Source organism: Colletotrichum godetiae, assembly GCF_030913485.1.
Source record: "Colletotrichum godetiae strain CBS 193.32 chromosome Unknown BDP55scaffold_3, whole genome shotgun sequence".
Taxonomy (NCBI): Eukaryota; Fungi; Ascomycota; class Sordariomycetes; order Glomerellales; family Glomerellaceae; genus Colletotrichum; species Colletotrichum godetiae.
In genome coordinates, this window is record NW_026851251.1 from 893,891 (window position 1) to 920,760 (window position 26,870).

The window sequence follows — 26,870 nt, forward strand, 5'->3', positions numbered from 1 at the left end:
AGGCTAAGGAGACATGACAGAGGGAGAGGGAAGTTTAATGACTTTGCGGATTGATGAAGGTTCAAGTTACAGACTTGTTGCCTATCCGTCATACCAGTTCGTGGTAATTCTGATACTGGTATACCTTTTTTTCTTTTCCCTATTATTGTAATGAGATGAGGTCCACGTATGTATAGTATTATTCTTTTGGGTTTTTTCTCTTTTAAAAATATCTCGTGATGTTTTTTTTGGAAAACGCATCACTAGGTGTGTGTATAAATAGGAAGAGAAACAAGTTTTCACGCAGATCTATGTCTAACAATGTAGATGAATGGTGTGCCGAAGCCAAACACAATATGTGGGCGATGATGAAGAAACAGAGAAAAAGAAAAATGTCCAAGAAGATATACAGAAATATAATACATTAATCCTCCTACAACGGTGCAGAAGGGGGATCTTGCTATACCGAATAATCGGATGAGAACAAAAAGGGGGAAAGGGAAATGGAAGCAAAAAAAACAATAATAAATGACCCAACGCCAAAATGCGTATGGCTTTGCCTGGGGTATGGCGAAGCCTCTATGGGTTTATATATGTGGCCCTCTAGATAAAAGGGGGAGGAAAGAAGAAAGATGCCGCCCAAAGGGTGTAGAAAGTTTTTTTTTTTCGGAGAATGCGTGCGTCCTACACGGCTTTTGTTTTGACCCGTCCACCAATGCTCGAATCCTTTTTCGTTTCCTTCGTTTGCCTCCTATTGTCCGCTTTCAACGTGCGAGCCTCCAATGAACCTTCCACTCCATCTCCCATGATGCTAAGCGTATGCTGTCCGACTGTTGAGCCACGCTTTGGTCGATTCGTGTGTACCGGTTCGACCATGACTGCCCACCTCCCTTTTATTTTAACCATGGGATTTCGTCACTCAAGTTCTCGGAATTCCCCCCATCCTCCCTAATCCCCCTTTCGAATAGTTCGTCTGTAACGTGATCTATGCAGCTCGTGTTGTGTTCTCCTCCGCCATCTGCATCTTTGCAAAAATGTGTCTGACTTCTCGAAGGTTCTCCGCCTGTGCGGATGCGGCGTTGGCGTTGCGTTCATCGGCAAAGGTCCGTACGTCTTGCAGAATCCGGCTGTAGCCCTCGTCGTTGGGCAGCCACCAGCGCACGCAGCTGGGCTCGTGGAACATTTCAGCCATTTTGGCGCGGAGTGATATCGGGTGTATGTATCTGGTTAAGTTTTCATCAAACGTCAGTGTCTCCGTCGTGGGCGAGGTAAAGCAAAAAAAAAAAACAAAAAAAAATACAGCCAGTAATGTCACTTACCCCTTAGTCTCTAGCAAAGCAAATTTCTTCCGAATCCAGTTGTGATGTTTGGCATCCTGCGGTAAGAACAGCGCCGATAGGGCAATACAGGCCTGGATCAGTATCAAACTACCCCTCGGGCTTGACGGCCACCTCTCGACAGCCTCAAATATTTGGCAGATGGCATAGGCGTGGCCTCTGAGCTCGCCGTATAGGTGCTCTCGCTGCGTCGTCGAAGACTGACACTTGTGCATCATCATGGTAGAGTTGAACTCGCTGGTAAGCAGCGTCGTGGAGAATATCGGGAAATCGTACAGGACTCCTGTGATGAACGGGTCGACGATATCGTCATCGCCCAAGGGGCTCGCGTGGCTAAAGTCCGTGACGAAATAAGCAGGGTCAGTAAGTGCGTGGTCCCATCCGTCTTTCCAGCCCTGTAGCGAGTTTTGCAGTCGTTCGTGCTCTGTCGCGAAATCTTCCGGTGTTATCTGGCCCCTGCTACCTCGGGCGAAGAGGGTCGACATTTCTCTCGAAATCACCCGCAGGCGACCTGACTCCGCTTCCAATTTCCAGTGTAGACTGTCTGCTTCATCCGAAATGGCTTGTTGGTCGCAGTATTCTACGAACGTTGTGAACCACTCGGGGGCTAACATCGTGGGGAAGCCGCCCATCATAGCGATGAAGATGTCAAAACGTCCATACCATGAGACAATCATTCTGCCAAGGGGGCTCTGCGTGGCCGTCTGAGGTGTGAACAAGTGTGTTAGCATCTCGAATGCAGCCTTTTGATGCCCCATGAGGTTGATCCAGTCGCCCAGGTACTCCTACATTCCCGATTAGCCACATTTTGCTATCCGAATGTATCTGGGGGCTTCCATACCTCGATTGTGGCAAGCTGAAGGACAGTCAACAACATAGCAACGTTGTGCTTTTCCTTCCTCTTCAGGGAGTTGAGCAACAGGATAACACTCTTGTTGTAGTATTTCAGAAACTCTTCCATCTTGCCGTTGAGATCTTGTATTGTACGCTGGTAAGCTGCGAAGCCCACGAGCGCGTACAACAGAGCCTCGTTCTGCAACGCAAAATTCGGCAGTATCACGCGAAAGAACTCGTGTGCGTCAGTGAGCATGCAGTAATGGTAGTGAGTAACGTTCTCGCAAAAGTATTCCAGATGCTGCCGGAGGTCGGGGGGTAAATGTGACCAGTCGGCGTGACCACCCAGGGACAAGATTGCAAGATCTGGCATCGTGTAGGCGGTTGTCGTTTGGCTACTCGCAGTAGACGTTGAAGGCGAGGCGCTCTTCGTTCCCTCGTGCGACGGCGTCTCGGAGCCGTGCCGTGTGCCTCCCGTACGTTGCAAGTTGAACGAAGAAGCTGTGCTGCTTCTACTCGGCCCAGAAAACTGTCTCTGAAAAGACTCTTCCTCTCCTTCGTCCTCATCAAGAATGGTGTCTAAACCGGCAGGCTCTGTGTCGTCCTCCCCGTCTTCAGCATCGTTGGAAGACTCTGGACTGGCTTGCTGTTGCGTAGAAGTCCCATCTTTGGACGAGGATCCCTGGGCTGGAGATCCCTTGGTTGCTGGCGGCTCTGGATAGATACATTCACGGCTACCTTTCCGACATCCTGTGGCCTTGTTAACGATGCGACGCGTCAATACCTTTTTCGGCTAGACATACTATCGCAGACTGGACGAGTTTCATCGCACTATCTAGAGTGTCAGAAGATCATCAACATACGGAGAACGGGAGGACATACCTTCACTCTCCTACTTCTACACATGTAGCAACCAGATCTTGTTCGTCGATGCTTGACGTGATCTAAGCCTGAAGCCGACTTTCTTCGGTTCCTCGAGGATTTGGGGGCAGTAAGCCCAACGGGGTCAGGGAAGCCGGTGAAGTATCCAAGATTGGGATATGGCCCAGGCATGGCACCGCCCATCATCGGCATTTGGGCACCTGGAAATTGGGGAGGATGTATGTCCTGTGGGCTTGTACTTTGGCTGGCTGCCACCCCCGTCATGGAGGTGAGAAAATGGTGATAATAGTCCCCCATATTGGCGGCTGGAAGGGGCCGACGCCGTGGTTTTCAGGTGGAAGGCAAGGGACTGAGAAGGTGAGATTTTGTGGATCGTGTGCTACGATGTCCTGGGGGGAGCTGGCATGCTCTGCCCGTACTCGAAGGAACGGTAAAGCCGTATGTATCCCTTGGATTTCGTGGGTCGCTGATCGTGACGGCAATGCGAGCTACGGTGGGGTGGCCAGACTGAGCAAGCCAGAGGATGGAGTGAGCCAAGTTGTTGTTAGGGAATGAATTCCTTGAGGTGAAAAGACGGAGAGTTGTGGAAGGAGGAGCCGCCCGAATAGAGGGGCGTGGTGGCCCGGTTAGGTAGATCAAATCGGGAGCTTGAGATGGCGAACTCTTGGAATCTGATCCGGGGCATGGATACTGTTCCTTCAAAACTGTAGCTTGAATCCGTGGCAACCTACGTATCTCACAAGAATGACTAGGGGAGTAGCAACGGCGGATCCGGCATATGTCGAGAGGGGTCTGTGGTTGTAGTTGTGAGCGGACTTGAGAGGGAGATTATTCGCTCCTTGTTTTTGGGGAAGCAGAAGGGCGAACTGTGCCACTCAGAGGGTCTCGGTCACCCAGAGCCACACCAGTTCTTCCGATAGCTTTTACTGCGGGTGGTGATGACGGTAGTGGGGCACTGGAACGGCCACAATGTAACTGGATTGACTGGAGAGCGGGTATCGCAGCTCGCGCTCTGGTGATCTGCTGGCGGGGGCTCCTGGAAGCTACTACGCTAGGAAGGGAAGTCAAGACCTAGACAGAGATGGCGAGGTGGTGTTGTCTGGTCTCCGCGTCCGAATCGATCCCGGCAGAGCTCGAAAGCACTGGGAAGCTGTTGAGAGGGCGGCTGGCCGTTGTGATTGACCTAAGCCTAGTTGGAACTGAAGGGTCCGGCGTTGAATAGTGACGGATGTGAAGAATACGCCGTAGTATGAGATGAGATACACGGCAACGGCTTGGTGAGTATCAATTTGCCGTGTTCCACTCACTTGGGCCCGACAATGGGACTAGATCGAGAGAAGGGGGTTGTCAAAGAGCTTCAAGCGGATGAATACGTCAGATCTGAAGATTCGAAGCCAGTAGCAAGGCCAAAAGTGAGACGAAACTGCCCAAACATGTGGGTATTGTAGCTGCGTTACAGCCAGAAAAGGCGTGGAATGTGAATTCCAAAGTCAAAAAGCCCGCTGGTGCGTGATGGTGTACGGGTGGGTGGCGCCAAGTAGGGAGCGAGAGTCGACCAGATAGGCAGCTCTGAGGTAGCCTAGAGTATGTGACTTGCCGAAAATGTGAAATGTCTAGACGGTTGGACAGTCCACAACAGTAATAGTATCCTCAAGAATGGACTGGGATAGAGAACGGTTGTCCTGAAAAGTGATGAAAGAAGCTGGCGCGGGGTGAAGGGGTTTTTGGCGCAGCCACCCTTGCGAGCTCTGTGTCTTGCTGGTGGTTCCCTAGCCTCGGGAGAAGCGGTTTGGAAAGACGGCCCTAGATTGATTAAGGTTCCGGGATGGCGCGTGAGTGCTGGGGCGGCTGAGGCGTGGCAGACGCTGGCAAGAGGCCGATCCAAGGCGTGATATGGAGTCCAGTCACCACCCGTGTCTACTGATGAACGTGGCAACGGCTGGTCGTCCTAAGCCCAAACGGCTGTGAATGTCCGCGGGCTGTGCTCGAATTGGTCTGGCCGTCTGCCCAAAGTCTTAGCATAGGGAGAAGAGTAAAGATCGTCCGACCCAGCGGTACCGGTAGACAGGTTCGACTCACCCCTCGGCCTGGAGAGATGGGTTTCCTCCTCACTTGCGTACAAAGTACAAAGAAGTCTGGATCAGGAACTGGACTGGACGTCAGAACCCGACGGAAGAAGAGGCACAGATAAGCCCTGGCAAAAAATGAGACAAGGGTCTTGTGTCTAATGTGATGTAACGGGCCAAAGCAAGCGCCCAGGTCGATGGTGGGGGCAAAGCTGGGAATGAGCTTGCGAGGGTTGGGCGGAAAAGCGACAGTTGAAGCCCTGTCAACATCTGGTCGTTGAAGTTTGATCAACACCAGGCTAGCTGAAAATGATGTGGAGGTTCCTGTTGTTGATCTGATGTTCTGATCTCGGATCCCGCGAGAGAAGAGCCGTGACAGCTGGGCATAGTTGCCCTGGAATTGACATGGATGAGTGAACGGCGGCGTTCTCACTAGTTGCTTAGTACAACCCGAGTTGCTTATACATCGCCGCCAGGCCCATCCTTTGAAACCCGCGTTCCTAAAAGCCTGTCCGCGCAAATTTACCATGTAGCGCAAATGCGTTGAGCGGCGCCAGCGTTCGCCTGGCAGTTTAAGAGAACCGTGGGCGCGTTCTTCTGTGCCACTCTAGCGCGGAACTTGTCCAAGCCCTGGCGTACAGTCACAGCTCTAGGCCTATAAGCTCGTGTTAAAAGGTCACTCCTAGACAATGTGGGCCTGGTCCTGTCTAAGATGGCGGAGATTGATCAAGGGAAGCTCCCGTGGATCTGTTGACAGCTATCCGTCGCAGCGGGCGGACTGCTCGGAATGATCGTATTCGAATTTCGAACCATATGAGCAGTATCCGCAGCATGGCAAAGAAGAGATGCCCCCCCGCCGAGTCCGAGCCATTGTTACTAGCAGAGGTCGTAGAAAGGAGTCAAGGACCCGTGGAACACCCCAATTTGCAGCGGCACGAACAGCCAGAGCTACCGTGGAATGCCAGAAGAAGGGGACTGACTGGCTGGCTAGGCACTCATGGATGCTTTGCGTGTTCCCAGGCTGTCGGGGCGTAGAGCCATGGCCTTGGTGGAGGCATCAGGAGGAGGAGCAGGACGGAGAGACCAGCACCCCTCATCAACCCTAGCCACACCCACACTCCCCACCCACTTCCAGGTCTTGGGTCCCAGGTTTTGGTGTCATTGAAATGGTGAAGGGGGTGTCGTTGGAGCGGGAGCACAGACATGGGGTCGGGAGGTGCGGCCGGGGTGGTGTGGCGGAGGGCGCAAGGGCAGAAGGAAATGTGAGAGCAGCAGCGGCAGCATAATCTAGCTTTCTTGGCTTTGAGAACCTGATGCCGCTAGCGCCCATGCTTAAAAGGCGGCGGTCCTGAGGATGGGACGAGAAATGAGTTCAGGTCGGTGCCGTTGCCGCCGTCGTCTGTTACTGTAGAGTAGCTGCCGGTGCCTGTGCTCAGTGACATGTCGCACTCGAGTGGGGAAGCTGGATTTGGAGAACGGGAGTCGGCGGGATCGAAGGGGGCGGGCGTTAACAGCAAGATGCAGCTGAGGGAGCGACTCGATTCAGTACTGACGGTTAAGAAAAGGAAAACGTCGCAGCTGAAGCACCGGAAAGCTAGCAAGATGCCAGGGGAGGGGACCGGCCCTGGCAAAAGGGTACCTGATTGAAAGTTTCTCCGCCCTGTTGGTTCATGTAATCCCAGTGCCTGGGCCGTTCCCCCCTGTGGTCCCGAGAAAGCTCGTTGAATTGTCTAACCTCCTTGAGTCTATGCTAGAAGAGGGCACTTGGTTGGGTATTGCCTATCCGTACGTACTATGACGGCTATATGGAATAAGCCAGATGAGATCTCGGGGACATAGGCTGGTGCGCAAGATCGAAAATATCCAGCGCTTGCGGTGAATACATAAAAAGAGCACCCGCTCGGGGGCGTCTGGCGTTGGCGCATTTCGACCAAAAGCAGGAGAGGAGTGATGTGTAGGTACGGAGTACTGTGTGTAAGGAAACTTTGTAGGATTCGACGATCGAGACTGGCTTCCGTCCCAGGACAGTCGGGGCAGGGAGGGCCATGCCAGTGGTTGAGACCAATGGAGGCGTCGTTTGTGGATCGAAAGCGGGCACTGATCAACAATCCCAACATGCAAGCAGAGCAACATCGTCCCATGCCAGGATGAGCGGCAGAAGGCGAGGGTGGTTTCTTGCTCCGTAATACGTACATTGCGCAGCTACTGTAAAAAGCCAGCAAAGTGGGCGTGCCCAAGGTTGATCTGACAGGGCTCGTTCAAGGCGGGAGGTCGAGCCTGCATTAGTCGATATGCAGCCATCGCTGTCGTGCGCGGTAAGGAGGATATTTGGAAGAGGAGCTGGGACTTGGGAGATGGAGAAGTGTCCGGACTGCTTTGTACCAATGGCCAGATCCATCGAATTGATCATGAACGGCGGGCGCATTGTACTGTGCATTGTTACTCCGTACCCGTTTCCGTAGAGGTCTTGATAGTTGTTGATTCATCCGGATTCCATTCGTGCCCAAACAACTTGAGGTCGCAGAGGATGGATTGAGATGCGACAGCGATGAACCTAGGCACCGTTTACTTTGATCCAGGTTGGTTCAGACCAGGCTTTGCATATCGCGTGGCCGACCAGCCATATCGAGAAGTGAAAAAAGCGTGGGAGTCACGTGGAATTGTGTTCGTCGTGTTGTATCGCAGCACAGGCATGGATGGATGGAACTTGGAAGACGCAGAAGAAAAAGGCGGACGATCAAGGCATCCGCGGACCGGAGGAAGAAGAAAAAAAATGAAAGTGGAGAGTAGCCCGAGTGGGGATGGTGAGTTTAAAGGAGCATTATGTAATTAATGTGCTGCAAAAGAGGGCAGGAATAGCAGGGTCTCTTTGGATGATCAAGTCTCGAAACAGCAGGAGTCAAAAACTGGACGGGCCGGGTCCACCTTCCAAATTCCCACGATTCGGTCCCATGGTGCCGTCGGCGTCGACTGTCGGGGGGACCTTTTGTCAATGGAAGACTCAACCAGCAGGAGGCAGGCGGCCCACGGCACGTCCAATGCCCCCCCCGCCCCCCTGCCTTTCCTGCCGTGCCTGCCTAAATTCTGCCAATTTGGTAATCGGAGAGAAACATGGCATGGCCCCGTGGTCTATCCGTACGGAGTAGGAGCATGGTGGCCATGGCCCTGCACTTCATCCTGGACCTAAAAGCATTTGCATTTGTATTCAACACTTTACTTCAAGCATACGAGGATGGGTCAGAAGGAGTCGGGGTTGACATTGAGACTCAAGAGTCAGTAGTAACTCAGTACGAACTACGGATACGGAGTATGCAGTCATATTCATGGATTTGAGGAATGCGCGGCAACGCAAGATCCGATGATACACTGGAGACATTGTGCATCCATCCAACAAGAGTTCGTTCCTCTTTGGCCAAATATATACCACTCAAGGTTCTGATCGAGTCGATCATTGGATAATCTACAGCCAAGGAACTGTGTCTATGCACACATGGTCTTATGAACCTCGGTTTTCCGTTGGACCTTCCTGAATCATTCAATACTATTGTCTGCTATTATACCTATCTTGATACATGAGTGGAATCCCACAAAATGAGAAACAAAAATAAGTAAAAAAGCGGTGGGTGGCGGAACCCCAGCAGCACCAAGGCATACTACGTAGAAGGCACCTCAATGATCAATCCGAGTTCCCAGGGTGTCTACCTACCTACCTTGTCAAGATGTGTTAACCATGATTCCATATTCCATGATTCCATACGGAGTACGAAGTACCCCGTCAACCCTCTACGGATACACTATAGTACCGTGTACCCGTAAGAATGAATGCCCAAGTCATGATACTGCCAACATATGCCAAAGTTGGCTTCAATATCCGCAAGTCCCTCAGTGCAGAATGCAAAATTACAGCGTCCAACCTTGCACGGTGGCTTCATCTCCGCATTGCACCTGCTTTAGGGGCCGAGTTTTAGCAAGGAAGACCGAGGCTGGACAGGGACCTGCAATATGTAGCGCGTGCTTTCAAATCCTCAGGTAAGATCCGGATGGTAGGGAAAGTGCCGGCTCTTGATCATTGCGCCTTGCCTCACACTCTCACGCAGCACACTCACACAGCTCCTCTTCACTTCTCCAATATCAACATCCTTTCCTCTCACCTCTCCAAGTTACCTCTTCTCCCCCACGGTGCTATGTACAAACCAAGCTGACTTGCGATTGACTTGCGATTGTGACATCATCTTCTCCCTCTCCCTCTCTCTCTCTCTCCCTCTCTCTCTCTCTCTCTCTCTCTCTCTCTCTCTCTCTCTCTCTCTCTCTCTCTCTCACAATCTCACTCTCCCCATGTCGCCCCCGACCAGTCAGATGTCGGTTTGAACCGGGATATGCCTCGTTATGGCGCTGCGGTATTGTGAATTTAACCTGCAATGACCCGATCCAATGGTTTCTAGCGGCCCAGACCGATCGAAGGTGCGCTGCAGCATTGCGCCCTTGCCGGTCTGGTTTTTTGCCTCTGTTGTATGTTTTCTCGGGATTATGTATTTGTTTCTTTTCTTTTCACTGTAATAAGGGGTACCTACGAATAACCACTGCAGCTGCCACCGGCATACGGAGAAGCAGTTTTGGCTGCAGTCAGATCAGTCGTATGTATCCGCACTTACCTGATATTAGTCGCTTTATTATTATTGAGAACCCAAGGTACTCCGTACCCGTATCGGTACCTACCTACCTACAATCTGAGGTCGCTCCACCGATCAGTCACTTTCCGCCTTGTTCCGCCCCTAGGAACTGGCCCATGGTCATAATTTGCCTGAGGTGCCTCTCGTGTGGCCACACTTGCCTTATTCGCCCTCCCAGCTTGTGACGGTTGTGGACGGCAATAGCGTGCTGTAACTTAGACTCAGCTGCTGCAATGCCATGTCATGTCATGCGCTGCACTGCATAGCACCGCATTGCATCTTCCCTCGCACATTCACAGCAACAGTTCCATCACCATGCAGCAGTTTCTAAAATAAACAACGGCCCCTCAACAACAGCGCCATATTAACTGCTCAAACAAAGGCGAATTGCGGTACTTTCCGAGACACTTCTGCTGGACCTGGACTTGGATCATTTCGGCCATCCACTCCATTCCCTTGTTTTGCTGCTTGCAGCTGTCAAGCAATACCGGATAATCAGCCTTATTGCACGCCGCCATAGTTTAAACACACCTCACATCAAACAAGCAGCAAGCGCCCTGTGCGTCTGTGGCCAAAAACGGCATGCTTCATATGCATCTCCAAGTATCTTGGCTCTACGAAAAAGACCAGCGGAGCTGAAGCTTTAGACTTCGCTGCGCCCTACGCTCTCTCCCTCTCTCTCAGTCGACAGTGCGAACATTTCGATTGTTCAGATGGACTGCAACGTCTCATCTGCTCCGAGTTTGCCGCATAATGGAACCCAATTCTGTCCTTACTTTTGCTTGGCTTGGTTCTGTCGCGCCCGTCACCACCGGCCCGGCTTCTAGAACAGAAAATTCCCCTCAACTTTCTTTTTCAGCATGACAGCCTGGGCTGGACGGAAGCTTGCAGCGCTTCTGGGCCCTTTGCGTCTTAATCCAATCGTCCTATCCGCGTCGTACCGCATCGCTGTCTGCTTTGGCTCGGGAAACCCCGAGTCACGACGCAATCAGCTGCTCGAAGCTGCGACTTCGTCCCATCCATGTTGTTTGCTTCAATACCAGCAATAGCACCCTATAGCAGGATCTGGCCCACCGTAACGAGTCGTCAAACCCGTCATATATGACGGAGAAGACGCTTTATCCGGAAAAGATAATGCATGGCCTAATCTGCAGGATTTGCCACAAAACCACCATTGTCTCGCAATTTTATTTGCAGCGCTCTGCGGCCTACTTATTCAGCGTCGAGGGTGCTAGTCGTCAGGTGTAAATCCCACGCAGCAGACGCACCTCATATTCTCCCGCCTTTCTTGGAGACCTAGGCCGTCCGCTGCCGGCGTAGGGTTGCAGATTTCCCGTGGCAAGGCACGCCCCGAGACAAGGGGGCATACGACAGGCCTGAGCCCTGAAGCCTCTCGCAACTCTTCCTTCATTGCTTTTTCCCAATCCCCACCACGGAGGCGGTCATAGTTCTGGGTCCTTGTTGGGATCATGGGTTATGAATCCGACTGCAGATTTGTTTCTCAATATGTCGGCCGCCTCGGAACCTCGATGGTGACTACTGGGCTCAACGACAGCCAAGACGGGGGTTTCCAACATTCTGCCAGTACGGAGTACAGAGCAGTCAATGTTGCCATGGAGAGGTGACAACAGGAAGTGCCACCCGTGTACTGGAACAAATAACATATTGGCGGGTAGCTATGAGGCCTTTCCTTCTGTGTATCAACACTCCGCGACAAGAACATGATGCATCTATCCGTAGAAAAGGGGAATGCGCCCTAGATAGGCCCCCTCGCAGAAGCGCAAGCATCTCGCTCAACAGTTCCCGCAGTCCGGCAGCTACGGCCCCAAGCTCCCTACTCGAATTCTGACAACGTCCTGATCCAGCATGGTTAAACTGGCCTACTCCGTACTTACGAAGTTATGACACGGATTTGACAACAAACCCACCCCAAAATGGAGGGAAACCACGGACAAGGTAACATGGCATACGGCCCTGGGTTAGGGTGGGAAGCGCTGCAAAATGACACTCTTGAGCTGCCGAAAGCGAGGACAATGGTATCGCACGCTTCCCAACAGCCGTTGGGCCATCTATGGCGCGGCGAATCTTGATCGCTGCAGACGTTTAACGGTAACGGCCGTTGGCTTAATCTCCTCAATAGTGCCAGCAGATTGTCTTGCCCTTTCGAGCTTGACGCCCATCGGATGAACGACCTGCGCAAGGCTGGTAGTACCAGAAGACAGCCATGTTTGGCAGCGCAACACAACGGATCCAGTTTGCAAATCACAAACAATAAGATGGCTTGATATAGCCGTCTAGCTTTGCACACAGTGATCAAACGAGCACAGCGCCGAACGCAAGCGAAAATGGCTCCCTTGCTCATAACCTAGTAACCACAAAGGCGGGAAGCTGCTCACTATTGTAACAAATCAAAAGAGACCCGCCTCCGTCTCCCGTGGACCCGGAGAAGAGTCCCATATGCCAGGCATGGCTTCTTCAGATGCGTCAATGGCGACAAGCGGTAGAATATGCTCGAGTGCTGCCAGCCTCGAAGTAAGCCGCAGCTCTTCCGACAGTCGGCCAATTCGCAACTATGCTTAGACTGGCAAAGTCAATCGGTCTTTACTCAAGCTCAGGAACCCAGGCGGCAGATACGATTGTACCGATCTTCTCGAGAGAGAGGTACGGAATTGAACAAAGAACGCGAACCCGCATTTAGTTAACACGTATGCAGCCACTCGCCATACTACGAACGTCTTTCGTCCAGAAATCTAGCGCGAAAACAAAAGGCCAACGATGCTTGGCATCTTTCCAAAATCTGCCTAGCCAGGGCCTAGAAGGATCGCAAAGACGGGGGCATGGGGGGCTCGTCCTCAGATGAACCCAAGGCTTCACGTCGTTCTCTACGCTTTCCCATCCCTTCCGCAGTGGGGCAAAAGCAGCCAGCGTTGGCTTTGAAGCAATGTGAACTTGTGAAGTGCCGTCAAGTGAGATCGGCAAAGAGGCCCTGGCGTTGTGGCTGGCAAAATCGACAGTAGGTATGCTCACCATACCAATGTTGGTATATGCTCCGATGACTAACTTATCTAAAGGATCAAGCGGATGGCTGACACAATACGGAAGGCGTTTTCAGGTTGAATCAACCGGACAGGTCTAACAGCATGCCTCTATTACAGCCCCCATGTTGACATCAACATACTTGGCTACCTATGAGCAGGGAGTAGAAGTGACCAACAGCATCAAGGACGGCATATTGACAGAGGAACATCACTGCCTACTCGAGAAATCGAGAAAGAAAGAAAAACCGCATCCTGGAAGAGACATCAGAACACAGAGGCCAGACCTATGTCAGTTTCGGAGAGAAGGCCCTGGCTCCGACTCCCTTAGAGTGACGGTCGATCTATTGTGACGGCCATCATCATCACTTCTCGTTTTTTCCAGTCAAGGTTCGTTGGTCGTCATCCACACCCAGTTGTTATGGGGTCAGCCATGTCTTACTACGGACGCAAAGGCCTCTTGTAATCTCTGTTTCGCGTTCCATGTTCAGGACACTTTGGTTTTGGTCTCTTTGAGATGCTTCGTATCTACTCCTACTCAACCAGCTATCTGCCTTTTTATCAGACGGGGTTACTGAGCTGATGGAAGGCGCGGTCGGTGGCTTCTGCATCCCGGCTCATGCTGCCTAGCGAAAGCCTCGTGAGGCTGTTGAACATCAGCGACCGTACTCATCGTGCGCTTTGATATCAAGTTCTTACCCCAGACGGGCGCTGAGTGGACCAATCGTCCCGGTATGTCATCTTTGCTAAATCATGTGGTCTTGACCGGGTTGTGGGATGCCATCTTTCTCTCTCTCTCTCTCTCTCTCTCTCTCTCTCTCTCTCTCTTTCATCCCCAGTCAGGGTCTATGTGTCCAGATTTCAAAGCCACCGTCACAGTATTAGAGTAGCATCCTGATCTACTCTTCGAAATTCGCGGCAAAGCGCCATCCGGTGTAGGAGACGTTGATACATGCGCCTACTTTGTCAATCTCCGACTTGATTGACGAGGTATTTTCGGCATTGAACATCACAATGGCCCCTTCCATACGGTACCTCAGACTCTAGTCGGACGTGCGGCTCTTCTTCGTCCGGGCCGAATTCCTCAGGGCTCCTACCTACCTATAACGCGCGTCCCAGATGGGCCAGAGGTGCAGGAACGATGCAAATGATCTGCCGATATTTCAAAGCTTCTCTGGGCGCATAGTATCGGTGTAACCATTACTATTCTCTCCTATGGGAAAGATGTTCATGATCGATCGACTACACAGCCATGCATTATGTGACATCGGCTTCGTCTTGCTACTTCTCCGTCTCCGTTGCTGGAGTTGAACAAGGCAAGTTACAAGCCTCCCATAATCATTTCCCAGAGACAGTTCACAGGTGCTCGCATAGTTCACACGAGCTATATGGTATGCGCAGTTGGCCGTGGGCGGATTGAAGGGTTTGACCCAAATGATCAGACCAGACCAGACCGTGTTTGTAGATCCCATGGAACTGGATCCATGCAGCCTCAAAGTTCTTTTGCACAGTCTCAGGGACAGCCCGCCTTCGAATTTTCCGATCCGACGAGGGAATACTACTCTGGATTTGAATATCCAATCACAACGGGCGCCAACGACATCACCTCGCCTTCCTCTCCTGTTGCAATGCTACCGGTTTGGGGTTTTCCTCTCGGGGATTATGCGGGAGACTCCCAATGGATACTACGCAAAGAACGGACTATGTTCGCCAGCCCATTGCAACATTGCGATCAGACCGAGGGACATTTTTGTCACACTCAACTACAACAGCCCAACTCTCATCCGTGCCATCAGATTACAACGGGCGCAAAAAGACACTCTCGGCCGGAGGCGTTCTTCCTTGGTGATATACGAACCAAGCGTTGCAGTCACTCCTGCTACGTCGGTTAATACGACGGCCGAGTTGGAAGCGGCGGCTAAAGCTGTCGGTACTTTGTGAATACCATTGCATTGCGCCCAGAGGTTGTCGGACGAACCTCGTCGGGTCCTTAACATTTGGCCCCGAGTGAACGGAGTTTACGCTTCCAGATCGACTTGCCAAGGTACACCGTACATAGAGGTTGTGCTGGACCTGGAGGTTAGAGGGCGATCTCATGCTCCCCCTCCCTTCGCATTTGACACTCAATCTCTGTGCTGAAGACCTCGCGGAGATGTGTAGTTGATTCGTCGTACAACACAGGAACCAATTGAAGAAAAAAATAAAATCCACAGGCGCCGGAACTAACTGCCGCTAGAGATGTGTCACCGCACCTCTAAAGCTATTACGCATACGGACGTAAGAATCGACAAGGAGGCGTGGGAGGGTGAATGAGATGTTGGCGTCATCCATCTGCTGTGGCTGATAGGGGTGTAGGGGTCGCCAGTACATACGGTACGTGGCATCTGCAATCCCCCTCCCCGTGCTGATGGCATCATCCCGCTTTCCGCAATGAAGATCACAACAGCTCCCCTGCTTTTGTTTCGAATTGACGATTACACGTCTCGAGATGGCCGTGGGTGCGGTACTCCTTACGGAGTACAGATAGGGATACAAAGTCACGGGACTGCAAATACCCACGACCACCCACCCGCGCGGTTCTGAAAGTAGGCGCGGGGGATTTGGGACCGAATTTGTCTTGGACCAAGTTGCGTTTCAAGCACAGACCATCTTCATCTCGAGACGATCGAATGACTAAGCTAGTCTCTTTCTCTCTGGGGAGAGGTCACTTGATTCTGCACGTGATGGCAGTAGCAAACGCGCGCCCGGGCCGTAGGGGTCTTGGACCCTGCCGAAAGGGATGAATGGAAAGTTTCAGCCGCGCTGTCCATAGGAAGCGTGGTCTAAAGGGGTGAGATGATGTGAAGCTCATATCGTACCATGAACTAAGAAAACCCTCAATTATACCGTCGACGAAATAAAACATTGTGTGTGAGAGATTCGTGGTGGAGCTTTCAACCACACGACCGCCTGCCTCTCATCAGAACCCACCCAAAATCCGTCTTACAAGCAAGGGAGTGAGTGAGCGAGTGAGTGATTACAGGGAGAAACCAGAGACTGTTGTAAACAGGAAGCACACAACAAACAGACATTGAGAAACCGAGCGACAGGAAGATCATTTTGTCTGAGAAAGAACAGAAGACACGGAAAGCGAAAGAAGCATAATCACAATGGACCCAAATATCTCGGCATCCGCTCTGGGTGAGCCACAGCACCTCGGCATCGGTTTCTACCTCCTCCCCTTTGCCACGTTCCTCTGCTTCCTCGTCCCGGTCCTCTACATCTTTCCCCCGATCCCGGCTACCACCAGCGACGCCCTGCGGTCAACGCACACCAAGATTGGTGTCCCGCCGCCAAAGAGCAACCTCCGGGACCAGCACTCCGTCAAGGCCGATAAGTCCAACAACAGCAGCAACAGCAACACCGCCTCCAATGCCGGCCCCGTCGCCCAGCTCAAGGCGCTCTGCGTCTACCCCATCAAATCATGCCGCGGCATCGAGGTGACGCGGAGCAAGCTCCTGCCCACCGGCCTGGAATTCGACAGGCTGTACACCTTTGCACAGCTCAAATCCCGGTTTCCGGCCGCCGTGGACGATTCCGCCGAGGCAAAGGACCAACACACCTGGGAATTCGTCACGCAGCGCCAATTCCCCTTGCTCGCAACAGTCAAAGTCGACGTCTACGTTCCGGACGCGACGAAATCCACAGTCTTTATGGAGAAGTCGTCGGACGCATGGATCGTGATGCGGTTTCCCTGGAGGGAACCGGGGTTCCGGGGCACCATGTCGTGGGTGGCGTCCAAGATCCGGGACGGGTGGCGGGGCGTCCCGGAGATGGAGGTGTTGTTGCCCGTCGAGTTCCCGACCGAGGCGGAGATTGCGGAGCGCGGGTATACGCGCGAGGACGTGAAAGTGTGGAAGGAGGTTGTGCCGGCGCTGAATATGGAAAAGGAGTTGCCGGGGGAGCTGTGTCGGTATCTGGGGGTGAGTAACAAGTTGACGCTGTTCCGGGTTGATCCGGGGCAGTTGAGGGAGGTGTATCGGTGTGCGCCGCGGAAGGAGGAGGCTGGGTATCAACCCATTGTTGGATTTCAGGATGCTGTGAGTTGATTTCTTCTCTTTGTGTTCCCCCCTTTTCTCTCGCTTCCTCTCTCTTCCCTTCTGGAAGGTATGAGAGATATGGACGGAAAGTGAGAGACGGATAGAGAGCTGTGACTTGAGGCTAACGAACTTTGTTCTTGGAAACCAGTATCCCCTGCACATCATGAACATCAGCAGTCTCCAGGACTTTGACGCCAAGGTCCCCAAGGACGATGAGCTCAAGCATCTCGACGTCAGGCGGTTCCGGTCCAACATCATTGGTAAGTTGCGATCTGACATAGCTTGAGATGACCCCCCCCCCCCCTCCGTTTGAGACTTTCCAGAGACTCGATTGTGGGAAAAGTTTTCTAGGTTCAAGAGCTTTACTGACCACTGTAACTACATAGTCTCTGGTGCGCCAGCCTACGACGAAGAATCATGGAAATGGGTAAACTTCACCCAGGGCACCTCAAAGGTCACCGTCCCGGCAAAGTTCCAAGTCTCGTGCCGTACAGTCCGGTAAGCACTCACACTCACTCACTCATTCCCTCACCCACTCCCTCGCCCCCTTTTCATGTTCCTCAAAACCCCAAACATTGAGAAATTAACATGACTCGAAAAAAAAAGCTGCAAAATGCCAAACGTCGACCCAGTCACCGGCGCCCGCCACACCGTCGAACCAGACAGGTCCCTCCGCAAACTCCGCGACGTCGACGAGGGCGCCCCGCGCATGGGGTGCCTCGGCATGCAAATGTGCCCGCTCTTCGAGGGCACTGACCGCGTCGAGTACATGCAGGCCTGGCTCGAGGTCGGCATGGACGTCTCTGTGCTAGAGCGCGGCGAGCACGTGTACATTAAGCAGTGAGAAAAAAGCATGCCCAGCTCTCTCTTTCTCGCCCTATCTCGATCTTACGTCGGAGGAAGGGATGTCCGGGCAGCAGCGGCTGACGAAAGGATGTGGATGCTGCCGAGGAGAGAGAGTGTGTTGAGGTTTTGTCTTTGCTTGGTTATGGTGTGGAGGCATAATAGATATAGACTTGGGCCACAATCACATGCAGAAAGGAGAATGTTGCAGGTTAGAAACCGGAAAAAGAAATTAGATTCGTAATTTTTCGCACTCGCAGCCTCCATTAGATATCATGCCATTACTCCCATAATTCCGGCTTGTTTGTGCGACAGACAATCCAGCAGAAAAACGACAAAAAACGTGCTCCGCCGTGGTATCCAACCAATTGAAAATACAACCCGACCCAGAAATCCCGTCGAGTACCCTTACGCCTCTTCTTCAACCCGGAGAAAGGAGGCCCCAATGGTAAATGGGAAAGAGGAAGGAAAATCCCATCATCGTCATCATCATCATGTCGCGATCCGGAAGCCGTTTTCAAAACACACCCATCAGCAAAAGCTCACAAAACATCTACTTCATATCGGCAGGCGTCAGCGCTTGAACCATACTGGTTCCTTCACTGAAGCGAGTCCGGAAGATGCGGTTCGCGTTCTGGAACATGCCGTCCTTCAGGGAGACGACGATGAACTGCGAGCCTTTGAAGCGCGTCTTGATCAGTCGACCAATGTTTTGCGTATGGGACAGATCCAGGGCGGCGTCCACCTCATCGAGAATGTACATGGGCGCAGGCTTGAACTGCAGCAGGGCCATGATGAGTGAAAGGGCGATGAGTGATCTAGATTGCACGTGTTAGTCCGATTCCATAGTAGCCAAGGGGTGAGAGCATCCTTACCTCTGTCCACCAGACAGCTCAGTCAAGCTCTGCTTCCACACCTTGCCAAGAGATACCTTGACTTCGAGACCGTCGCTAATGGTCTTGCCTTCAGGGGGGTCCAGCTTGGCGAAACTGCCGGGCAGGAGCTCGTTGAAGATCTGACCAAAGTCGCCGTTGACCTTCTCCCAGGTCTCCTGCAGGGCCTTCTTCTTGTAGTCGTCCAAGCTGATGATCGTCTCCTCAATCTTGCGCTTGTCGCGAATGACAGTCTTCATCATGTGCTTGAGCGAGACCTCCTTCTTCTCGACACTTTCAATCATGTTCATGACCTTGGGGTTGATCTTTTTCTTCATGCCCTGGAAGCGGTCCGTAAGGTTACGTAACGTCGATTTGCACTCGCCAATGTTCTGGCCCTTGAAGTCATATGGCGTTCCCGTGCGGCCAAAATTCTCCTTCTCGTCGGCGATCCAGTCGTGCTCCTTCTCCATGTGCGCGACTGTTTGCACGGCCGATTGCTGCTCCTTGTGGAACCTCTCGACCTGATGACCAAGCTTCTGCTTCTCGAGACTCTCCTCGGCGATGCGGGCGTTCTTGGATCGCGTAGCATCTTCAAGGGCGTGAAGTTCGTCATCGAAGCCATGAAGCTTAGCCCGCTCATCGTCGAGCTCAGCCTGAACACCGTCAAGAGTCTCTTGCAGAGTGCTTTGCTGCTTGACAAGATCCTCAATGTCCTGCTGCTGGGCCTTGATGGCTACCTCAACCTCTTGCTGCTGTTCGCGGGCTGCGGACAGATCGCCCGAGACTTGTTCCGAGTCTAGCTGTGCGCCCTGCACTTCCTTCTGCAGAACCTTGACTGAAGCAGTGTTCTTCGTAAGGTCGGCTCTCAACTTGTCCAGTGACTTCTGGAGCTCAACAAGCTTCGCGTCCTTGTTGTTATCGAAGTCCTTCATGTCCTTCTCAATCCGCTTGACGTCAGCAGTGGCTTCGGTGTGCCTCTTCTTGGCCTCTGCAGTATCGGCCTTGAGCTGGGCAATGGTTTCCTTCATGTTCTGCACCTCCTGGATGATCGAAGAAGAAGAATTGCTGCTAATCTGCTCTTCACCAAGCTTGATCTCGTGGCTCTTGAGGTCAAGCTCCTGCTTGATCTTGCGGGCGTGATCAAGTTTCGACTTCTCACTCGCGATGGTGAGCTGAAGCTGGTGCAATGAAGACTCGGCCTCCTTGAGTTGGCGTGTGATCTCGTTGAGCTTCTGCAGCGTGACCAGTACGCCGCTGGAGTTGGGAGAGCTACCGCCAGAAAGTGTACCTGAAGGGTCATAGGAATCACCCTCGAGGGTGATGGACCTCATCCTAACGTTGGGGTCAAAGGTGACCCTCTTGGCCGTCTCTGCATCTGCGCAGATGAGAGTGTTGCCAAATACATACTCCATAGCGGCGGAGACCTCATTATCGTAGCCGACAAGTGACAAGGCCAGATCGACCTTGCCTGGCGCAATCTTTTGGGCAGCCCCGATGGCTTGAGCCGAAGCTTTGAAGGCAGCAATTTTGTTCAACGGGATGATGGTGACACGCTTGCGGAGCTTTCCGCCTTGGAGTAGTTGAGTGCCAGTGACTTCGGAGTCGACCACAACGTTGTATAGACGACCACCAGCGCAGATCTCGAGCGCAGTGCCGGCTTGTGTGTTCTGCTTGTCAAGCGTAAACAGTTGGGCAACCAATCCCTTGACCTTTGATCTATCAAAGTTGGGTGTCGGGTCGGCATAGTTGAAGTCAATGTTGGCAACCTTGCGCTTCAGGCCGTCGGCCTCCTGACGAAGACCTCGGATCTGCTGCTGCAGGGATGACTGCTTCTGGTATAACTGCTCTTCCTGACCGGGCTCAAAGCCTAGTCGTCCGAGCTCTTTCTCGAGTTTCTGCGCCTGTGACCTCAGGCCTTCGAGATCTCGGAGAAGGTCGGCATTCTGCTCCTTTGCCTTCTTGGCTCGTGGCTCCTCCTCCTTGATTCGTTTTTCAAGATGAGCAATTTTCATCTTTGCTTGCTCCTGTTCGGTGACCGCTGCTGTGGCGCGGTTCCTTGCGTCTTGGAGCTGGCCCTGGTAGCCGCTTTCTTGACCATCCTTGGATGCAACACCAGTCTGTAGAGTTTGCAAGAGTTCCTCCTTGGATTCGGCTTCTTGGCTTTGCTTCTCCAGGTCGTCCTTGGCTGCGTCAAATCTGGCTTTAATTTCCTCGAATGCCTGAGTCTTTTCTTGCAGTGTCGCTTCCAGCTCCGCTACGTTCTTCTCGACGGCCGTCTTCTTCTCTTCCTCTTCCGCCATGCTGGACTTCTTAAGATCCATGACCGTGGCAAGTCTGACTAGCTCGTTTGAATGCTTCTTGACGGCATCCTCCAAGCCTTGCGCCTTTCCTCCCTTCTTCAACTCCTTGTCGCGCTGAGCCCGGACTCGTTTGACATCCTCTTCAAGGTGAGAAATTTCGCTCTTTAGCCGTGCCGCGGATTCCTCGAGATCCTTTTGTCTTTGTTTCTTGCCCTCCAGGTCTGCTGCGGACTGCTCAAGTTTTTCCTGGCACCTTACGTAGTCGTGCGCGACGACCACTCGTGTGAGGCGCTCGAGATCGTTTTGGGTTTGTTGGAAGTCGAGGAATGCGCGCTTCTCTGTCCTGAGCTTCTCAAGCTTTGGCTCGATCTCGTCTCGTAGTAGCTCTGTGATTTCTTGCAGCTTCATCTCCTTTTTCGCCATGGTCTTCAGCGCCTTATCTCTCCTGTCCTCAAACATTCTGGTTCCCGCGGCTTCCTCAATCATGGCCAGAATTTCGACCGGCTTCATGTTGAGAACCTTGGTGATTCGGCCCTGCATAATGAGGAAGTTGGGATTGTTGATGTTTAATTGAACAGACTGAAACAGGTTTTGTACAGTCTGTTGTTGGGCTCGGTGTCCATTGATGAGGTACTTGGATGTGCCGCCGAGGACGATTTGTCGAGTCACACTAATTGTCGAATACTCTTCGAAGCCGATGGGTGACTTCTTCTTGTCTCTGTTGTCGAAAACAATCGTAACACTCGCTTTCGTCACACCGGCTTGGCCGCGCTTGTAAATAAGATCCTGTTGTGAATAGCGTCAGCTTCACCGGCCACAAGCAGAATCCACCACGATGGATGGCTACACACCTGTAGGTTTTGCGCTCGGACTGTTGTCATGTTTGTGATGCCCAAAACGAAGCAGATGGCGTCCAAAATGTTGGACTTTCCGGAACCGTTGAGACCGGTGATCGAGTTGAAACTTTCGTCCCTGTGTTGTGTGAGTTTTCGTCCCCTCGCAGTCAAGGCAAGGGGTTTGTTTACCATCCCGAAATCACCGTTCGCACGGCATACGACTTGAAGCCCTGGGGATAGTTAGTATGGACAGATAAAATACAGAAATGTGATCGCATACGTCTATAATAACCTCTATGACCCTCATGCTGCAGTAGTTAGTGGTTGGCGATGGTGTTGCTGAGGAGTGTTGTCGGTGTCAAGGTCTTTTTGTTTACTTTCGATCGGTCGCGTTTCCACTTCACCCCCCCTTCCCAAGGGCCAAGGTTTGGACCCTCCCGCACTCCCGCCCGATAAGGCCCTTATCGGCGACAGCACACACACCACCTCACCTGAGGTAAGGTAGTGGAGGGCACCTGCACACCGCGAGTCTCCAGCAAGCCGCAAGCGCGACTGTCACAGTCTGTGATTGCCCCGGCTCAGGCAGCCCCACGAGCTTCAGCCGCGCTAAGCCGGATTCGGACTCGACCAAAACATTCAGTTCACAATGCAATTCAAATCCAGGTCCATCAACACCTCTACACATCCATACAGCTTTTGTGTGCTTTCCACTTTTTGCTTTCTTCCCCCCTTCTTCTCCAGCAACTACTTTACCTCACCCACATACCACATTCCGAACTCGATGACCAGCTAGCATTTCTCTTCTCCTTCATAGCGACACTCTTGCGCGCGTCGCGATCTACCCCTCACAATGGCGACGATGCGAGGAACGCGTGTGCCTATTGGCTCCGCGTCATGGGTCAACGAAGAACGAACTACAGCCCTTAGCATTGTTCAGGCCGAGGCCGAGGAGTTCTCCTTTGCCGCGAGAAACGAGTTTGACTGGCTTAATGAGCATATGGCCGGGGTCTTCAACGAGAACGAAATGTACGGTGACCCCTGGTCAACAGCTCTATACCGATTGCTAACGATCTCAACAGCAATGTCGCCGAGATATTCAAGACGCCTGGAAAGCTTCGAAGCAAAACGCCTCGAACGGCGCGTAAGGTCGACAATGGCGAGCCTCGTATCGTGAGTTTACTGCTCTCATGCACGCCAACGTCCGCTAACTAGGTGCAGCCACTATCAGATGTGTTCTCTTCCACTCCCAACGGCGCCCCGAACACTTTCACACAACATCTTACTCGTGCCACTCCTACTGCCAACCCTGCGCCATCAACATCATCACCTTTGATCAACAGGAATATTTCGCCTCTGAAGGCTGCCCCCTCCCCTAGGCCGGTTTCGAAACAGCCCGTTGCACTAGCCGATTCCGGATATTATGGTAGCCAGGATGTCGACAACTTAGACAACGAAGAAGACGACGACGACATGGATGTCGACCTCATCGAAGAGGAGACACAGATTGGCGAGCCACGGTCGAGCCCCCCAAAGACTGCTGGACGGACCGGACATATTGCCTGTGAGGCGATCGAGCAGAACGCGCCTCAAAGCCCTATCGAAACACGTACTATGCGCTCTCCTGAAGTTACGTTCCAGACTGCCAAGGAGGAACAGACAACGCGGGTTGTACGCGACCTCACTGAGGAAGCGCCATCTCCAGCTTCGTCCAAGACTTCAGCTTCCCCAAGCCCGACCAAGGAAGCCAGGACGCCCTCGCCCCCTGTGGTGTCACCCAAGCCTCGTTCCGCGAAGAAGAGCGCGTCGCCTATCAAGACCTCACCTCAAAAGCGCTCCCCAGCGAAACAGTCTTCACCACCATCGTCACCTGTGCTTGGAGCTGCACCATCTCCGATGCCCGAACCTTCGCCTGCTGCCGAATCGCAGGATGATGTAGATGTCCACATGGACGATGATACACGATCGCCGTCCGACGACGAGTCGAGCCCGATCCGCCCAGTCAGGAAGAGCAGCCTCAACTTTGCTTCACTTCCGGCTAGAGAGCCTCTTAAGAACAAGAGCATCGGGGCTCGTGTCTCTAGGACCAGCCATTTGGACATGAATCGTCAGAGCTACTATGGCAGGCAGACGGGAGGAAAGAGTCTGGGAAATAACGTGGAGCTACTTGGAGAATCAGACGATGAGGAAGGCAACGACGATGGAATGAGTATCGATGGCTCAGCCGAAGAGACAAAGGAAGTCGACAACTACGCTTCTAACCACAACAAAACATACACTCAACGACTACAAGACCAAATCAACTTGCTCGGTAAATCTCAACCGAACGCAAGCCGGCCTTCAAAGTCGATCCCGAGCTCGGCGGTTGCGCAACAGCTCGCGCAGACGTCTGCGGCTCAATCAGTTGCAGATGCCAAGGCAGCAACACCTGCAAAGAAGTCTGCTGCGCCACCCACTCCAGGAGCTTTCCCGGAGGACGATGAAGAAGATGAAGTGGAAGAAGCCGAAGAGGATGACTGGATTGCGCCCCCTGTGCCCGCGAAAGATACGCCCTTGACCAGTCCACGACCGCATTTGCCTAAGAGCCACACTGCGGATGTCATGGAAGGCATCGACAGGGCAGACACTGTCAGCGGTCCCGAATTTGCTTTGCCTAAGCAGCGGCAATCTCCTGGTCGCTCAGGCTCCCCCAAGCGGGCACCTGTCATCCCTGAGCGTACTACCAGTGTGTTTGGACATGGCAAATCTGCCTCCGTCTCCGTCTTGCCCGATCTTTCCAAGGACAAGATGGTTGAAGACCTGTCCCCAGGCAAGAAGCACGTTTCGGTGTCTAACCCTCTGTCCGCCGTGCCAGAGGATGGACGCCCCGAGACTCCTCAATCGCCTACACGAAGCTTCCGGGATAGTCCATTGAAGCAGGTCAAGAACAAGCTGTCTTCCATCCTGAAAAGTTCCAAGGGTCTTCTTGCAAGCAGTGCAGCCATCAGCGCAGAGGGAAAATCCTCGCTGATGTCACCTTCCACCACTCGCTTCGGCATCTACCCTGGTCCCTCTACGGACTCGATTGTACCCCAGTCAGTCACTGCGGAGCCATTATATCCTGACCTTTCCAAGCGCATTGCAGCCGATGCTCAAACACTATCCAGCATGGGGAGCCCTGAGAAACCCGTTGCGCGCAGAACGCGAGCTTCCGTTGAGAAGGAGAAGGAAGACAAGCGAAAAGAGAAAGAGGCCAAGCTGATGGCTGATCAGATGAGCAAGCTGGACAAAGCTCGTGCAGATGAGCGGGAAAAGGCCCGGACTTTCAGCAAAGAACAAGAAAAGATTGCCGCGATGGAGAAGAAGATTGCTGCTCAAAAGGAGAAGGAACCTGAACAGGAGCAGATCAAGGAGGTTGAACGACCTGCCCGAACGCCGGCCCCGAAGGAAGCACCCAAGCCCACGAGAACTAGCCCTCGCAAGGCCAAGGCTCAGGCTGAGGCCGAGGTTGCTACCCAGGCGTCACAATCAGACCAGCCTGACGTAGAGATGGCCGAAGCGCCAACTCCAAGGCCGCCTCCATCCGCTCCTCGCTCTGTTGGCCCAAGCCAGACGGCCAGGCAGCGAGAACTCCGGCGCCCGATGAAGCCGACAAAGGAAGCACCCAGCAAGATCAAGCAAGCACCTACCGTCATTCGCGTTAACACCGGCTCGCAACACTCGCAATTCCATCCCTCCAACAGCACACTATCATCGGGCCTGCAAGAGACACTAGGATCATCGGTCAAGTCCAAGTCGAGCCAGCCAGGCTCACATAGCAAGCAATCTCTGGCGAGCATGAAGAGCTCTGTCTCGTCCAATGGACGACCGAAAGCACTCGAGCTTGCCGCCAAGCGAAAGGAACAGGAAGAGCGGGAGGCTCAAAGGAAGAAAGATGCGAAACTCGAACTCGAACGCAAACGCGCAGCGATACAAGAGGAGGAGCGCAAGCAGGAATTTCAAAGGCGGCAAGAGGCGGAAAGGCAGAGAGAGAGGGAGAAAGAGCAAGCCGAGGCGAAGAAGAGTGCGCAGAGACAGGCCGCAATTGAACGTGCCAAGCAGACGCGAGCACCGCCACCTGCTGTGCGCTCTCAGCCCAACGGTCCTCCCGACTACACCGCCAGCCAACGCTCCGATGGCCAGCCTCCCCGGCCTCCATCCCGAATGAACTCAATGGCCCATCGGTCTCAAGAGGATCGACCGGTCAATGCTGTTCTCTCCAACGCTTCGAAGCCAGGCTCGAAGCGTCCCCTGCCGCAAGACAGCAGAGAGGACACTGGCTCTCGCAACCCTCCCGCACGCAAAGGGCAATCTTACAAGACCCAGGAAGCCAAGCGTCGTCGCACTAGCGATGACTTTGCTGATGAGCTTGACATGGACATTCAACCACCCAACATCAAGGGCCCACCGGTTCGCCCTCCGTCAGTTGGTTTCAAGAAGGTTAGTTATGCATTGCTCAGTGCCAATGACGGAATCCTTGCTAACGTGGATCATCAGGACATGCCCACTAAGTCGACGTACGGCTACACCCATGCACCACCGAGTGCCTCCAGAGATTTGTTCAAGTCCACCGTCACCGCCCAACACCACAGCACAATCAAGTCCACAAAGCAAGTGGATATGAATCAGTTTGCTCAGGGGCACATCCCGTTTGCGCCCAATCCAAACCCTGCCGGTCCGGCTCATAAGACACCGGCGCGACCTATGGGTGCTGCCAGCACTAAGTCTACCGCCAAGGCTACGAGATCGTCTCCTCGATTCCAAGATGGCGAGAAGATTGAGCTGCCCGAAATCGACACAGATGAGGACGAGGATGATGACGACTCCCACTTTGGCGTTGCCCCTTGGGCTGATTCGCCTGATTTGAGACGCGCCCTCATGAAACAAGAAACCATGAACCCAGAGGGTATCTTTGGGCCTCCTCGCGCCCTCAACATGGAGGAAGTGTTCAACAACAAGGAGAGATGGCACAAGTTCCGCGCGCGCACATCGAGCGCAAACTGGAGTGGATCGGATCGTTTGACAGAAGACGAGATTAGGAAGGATCTGGCAGCTCGCGACAAGCTGCGCAGAGAGGGCGGTTGGTCCTACGAAATGAGCAAGGACTTGATGTGAGAGT

At 53.0% G+C, this 26,870-nt stretch overlaps 7 protein-coding genes across 7 annotated transcripts; 4 read left to right on the plus strand and 3 right to left on the minus strand.

Annotated features, from left to right (window-relative positions):
- Positions 1–964: 964 nt before the first annotated feature.
- On the minus strand, positions 965–3,329 carry BDP55DRAFT_540948 (uncharacterized protein; the record flags this gene model as incomplete). Its single annotated transcript, XM_060568165.1, has 5 exons — positions 965–1,202; positions 1,299–2,101; positions 2,158–2,900; positions 2,954–2,981; positions 3,033–3,329. The coding sequence occupies 5 exons, from the start codon at positions 3,327–3,329 to the stop codon at positions 965–967; spliced, it is 2,109 nt and encodes a 702-aa protein (XP_060435652.1).
- Positions 3,330–4,722: 1,393 nt separating this feature from the next.
- BDP55DRAFT_210733 (uncharacterized protein) lies at positions 4,723–5,785 on the minus strand. Its single transcript, XM_060565994.1, has one exon. The coding sequence runs from the start codon at positions 5,625–5,627 to the stop codon at positions 4,950–4,952; it is 678 nt and encodes a 225-aa protein (XP_060435653.1). The 5' UTR covers positions 5,628–5,785; the 3' UTR covers positions 4,723–4,949.
- Positions 5,786–7,988: 2,203 nt separating this feature from the next.
- On the plus strand, positions 7,989–8,647 carry BDP55DRAFT_645267 (uncharacterized protein). Its single transcript, XM_060573627.1, has one exon. It carries the CDS (start codon positions 8,210–8,212, stop codon positions 8,429–8,431), a length of 222 nt encoding a protein of 73 aa, XP_060435654.1. The 5' UTR covers positions 7,989–8,209; the 3' UTR covers positions 8,432–8,647.
- A 5,590-nt stretch (positions 8,648–14,237) lies between these two features.
- BDP55DRAFT_626578 (uncharacterized protein) lies at positions 14,238–14,744 on the plus strand (the record flags this gene model as incomplete). Its single annotated transcript, XM_060571650.1, has 1 exon — positions 14,238–14,744. The coding sequence occupies one exon, from the start codon at positions 14,238–14,240 to the stop codon at positions 14,742–14,744; it is 507 nt and encodes a 168-aa protein (XP_060435655.1).
- An 848-nt stretch (positions 14,745–15,592) lies between these two features.
- On the plus strand, positions 15,593–17,950 carry BDP55DRAFT_645273 (MOSC domain-containing protein). Its single transcript, XM_060573628.1, has 4 exons — positions 15,593–16,882; positions 17,031–17,142; positions 17,269–17,380; positions 17,489–17,950. Exons 1-4 carry the CDS (start codon positions 15,953–15,955, stop codon positions 17,724–17,726), a joined length of 1,392 nt encoding a protein of 463 aa, XP_060435656.1. The 5' UTR covers positions 15,593–15,952; the 3' UTR covers positions 17,727–17,950.
- BDP55DRAFT_710583 (RecF/RecN/SMC N terminal domain-containing protein) lies at positions 17,951–22,220 on the minus strand. The gene is made up of 5 exons (XM_060578158.1): positions 22,017–22,220; positions 21,926–21,966; positions 21,752–21,872; positions 18,601–21,686; positions 17,951–18,543 (listed from the first exon to the last, which is right to left on the minus strand). The coding sequence occupies exons 1-5, from the start codon at positions 22,041–22,043 to the stop codon at positions 18,279–18,281; spliced, it is 3,540 nt and encodes a 1,179-aa protein (XP_060435657.1). The 5' UTR covers positions 22,044–22,220; the 3' UTR covers positions 17,951–18,278.
- Positions 22,221–22,586: 366 nt separating this feature from the next.
- Positions 22,587–26,866, plus strand: BDP55DRAFT_541500 (inner centromere protein; the record flags this gene model as incomplete). Its single annotated transcript, XM_060568224.1, has 4 exons — positions 22,587–22,762; positions 22,816–22,906; positions 22,955–26,191; positions 26,249–26,866. 4 exons carry the CDS (start codon positions 22,587–22,589, stop codon positions 26,864–26,866), a joined length of 4,122 nt encoding a protein of 1,373 aa, XP_060435658.1.
- Between the last annotated feature and the right edge of the window lie 4 nt (positions 26,867–26,870).

Bases quoted from the DNA above. Each gene is read 5' to 3' on its own strand.
- BDP55DRAFT_645267 (XM_060573627.1), top strand. From the start codon at position 8,210: ATGGCATGGCCCCGTGGTCTATCCGTACGGAGTAGGAGCATGGTGGCC.
- BDP55DRAFT_645273 (XM_060573628.1), top strand. From the start codon at position 15,953: ATGGACCCAAATATCTCGGCATCCGCTCTGGGTGAGCCACAGCACCTC. The intron at 17,143-17,268 runs GTAAGTTGCGAT...GTAACTACATAG, and splicing joins GTTCCGGTCCAACATCATTG to TCTCTGGTGCGCCAGCCTAC. The intron at 17,381-17,488 runs GTAAGCACTCAC...CGAAAAAAAAAG, and splicing joins GTCTCGTGCCGTACAGTCCG to CTGCAAAATGCCAAACGTCG.
- BDP55DRAFT_210733 (XM_060565994.1), bottom strand. From the start codon at position 5,627: ATGGTAAATTTGCGCGGACAGGCTTTTAGGAACGCGGGTTTCAAAGGA.
- BDP55DRAFT_710583 (XM_060578158.1), bottom strand. From the start codon at position 22,043: ATGAGGGTCATAGAGGTTATTATAGAC. The intron at 21,873-21,925 runs GTAAACAAACCC...CACACAACACAG, and splicing joins CGAACGGTGATTTCGGGATG to GGACGAAAGTTTCAACTCGA. The intron at 18,544-18,600 runs GTAAGGATGCTC...CGTGCAATCTAG, and splicing joins GAGCTGTCTGGTGGACAGAG to ATCACTCATCGCCCTTTCAC.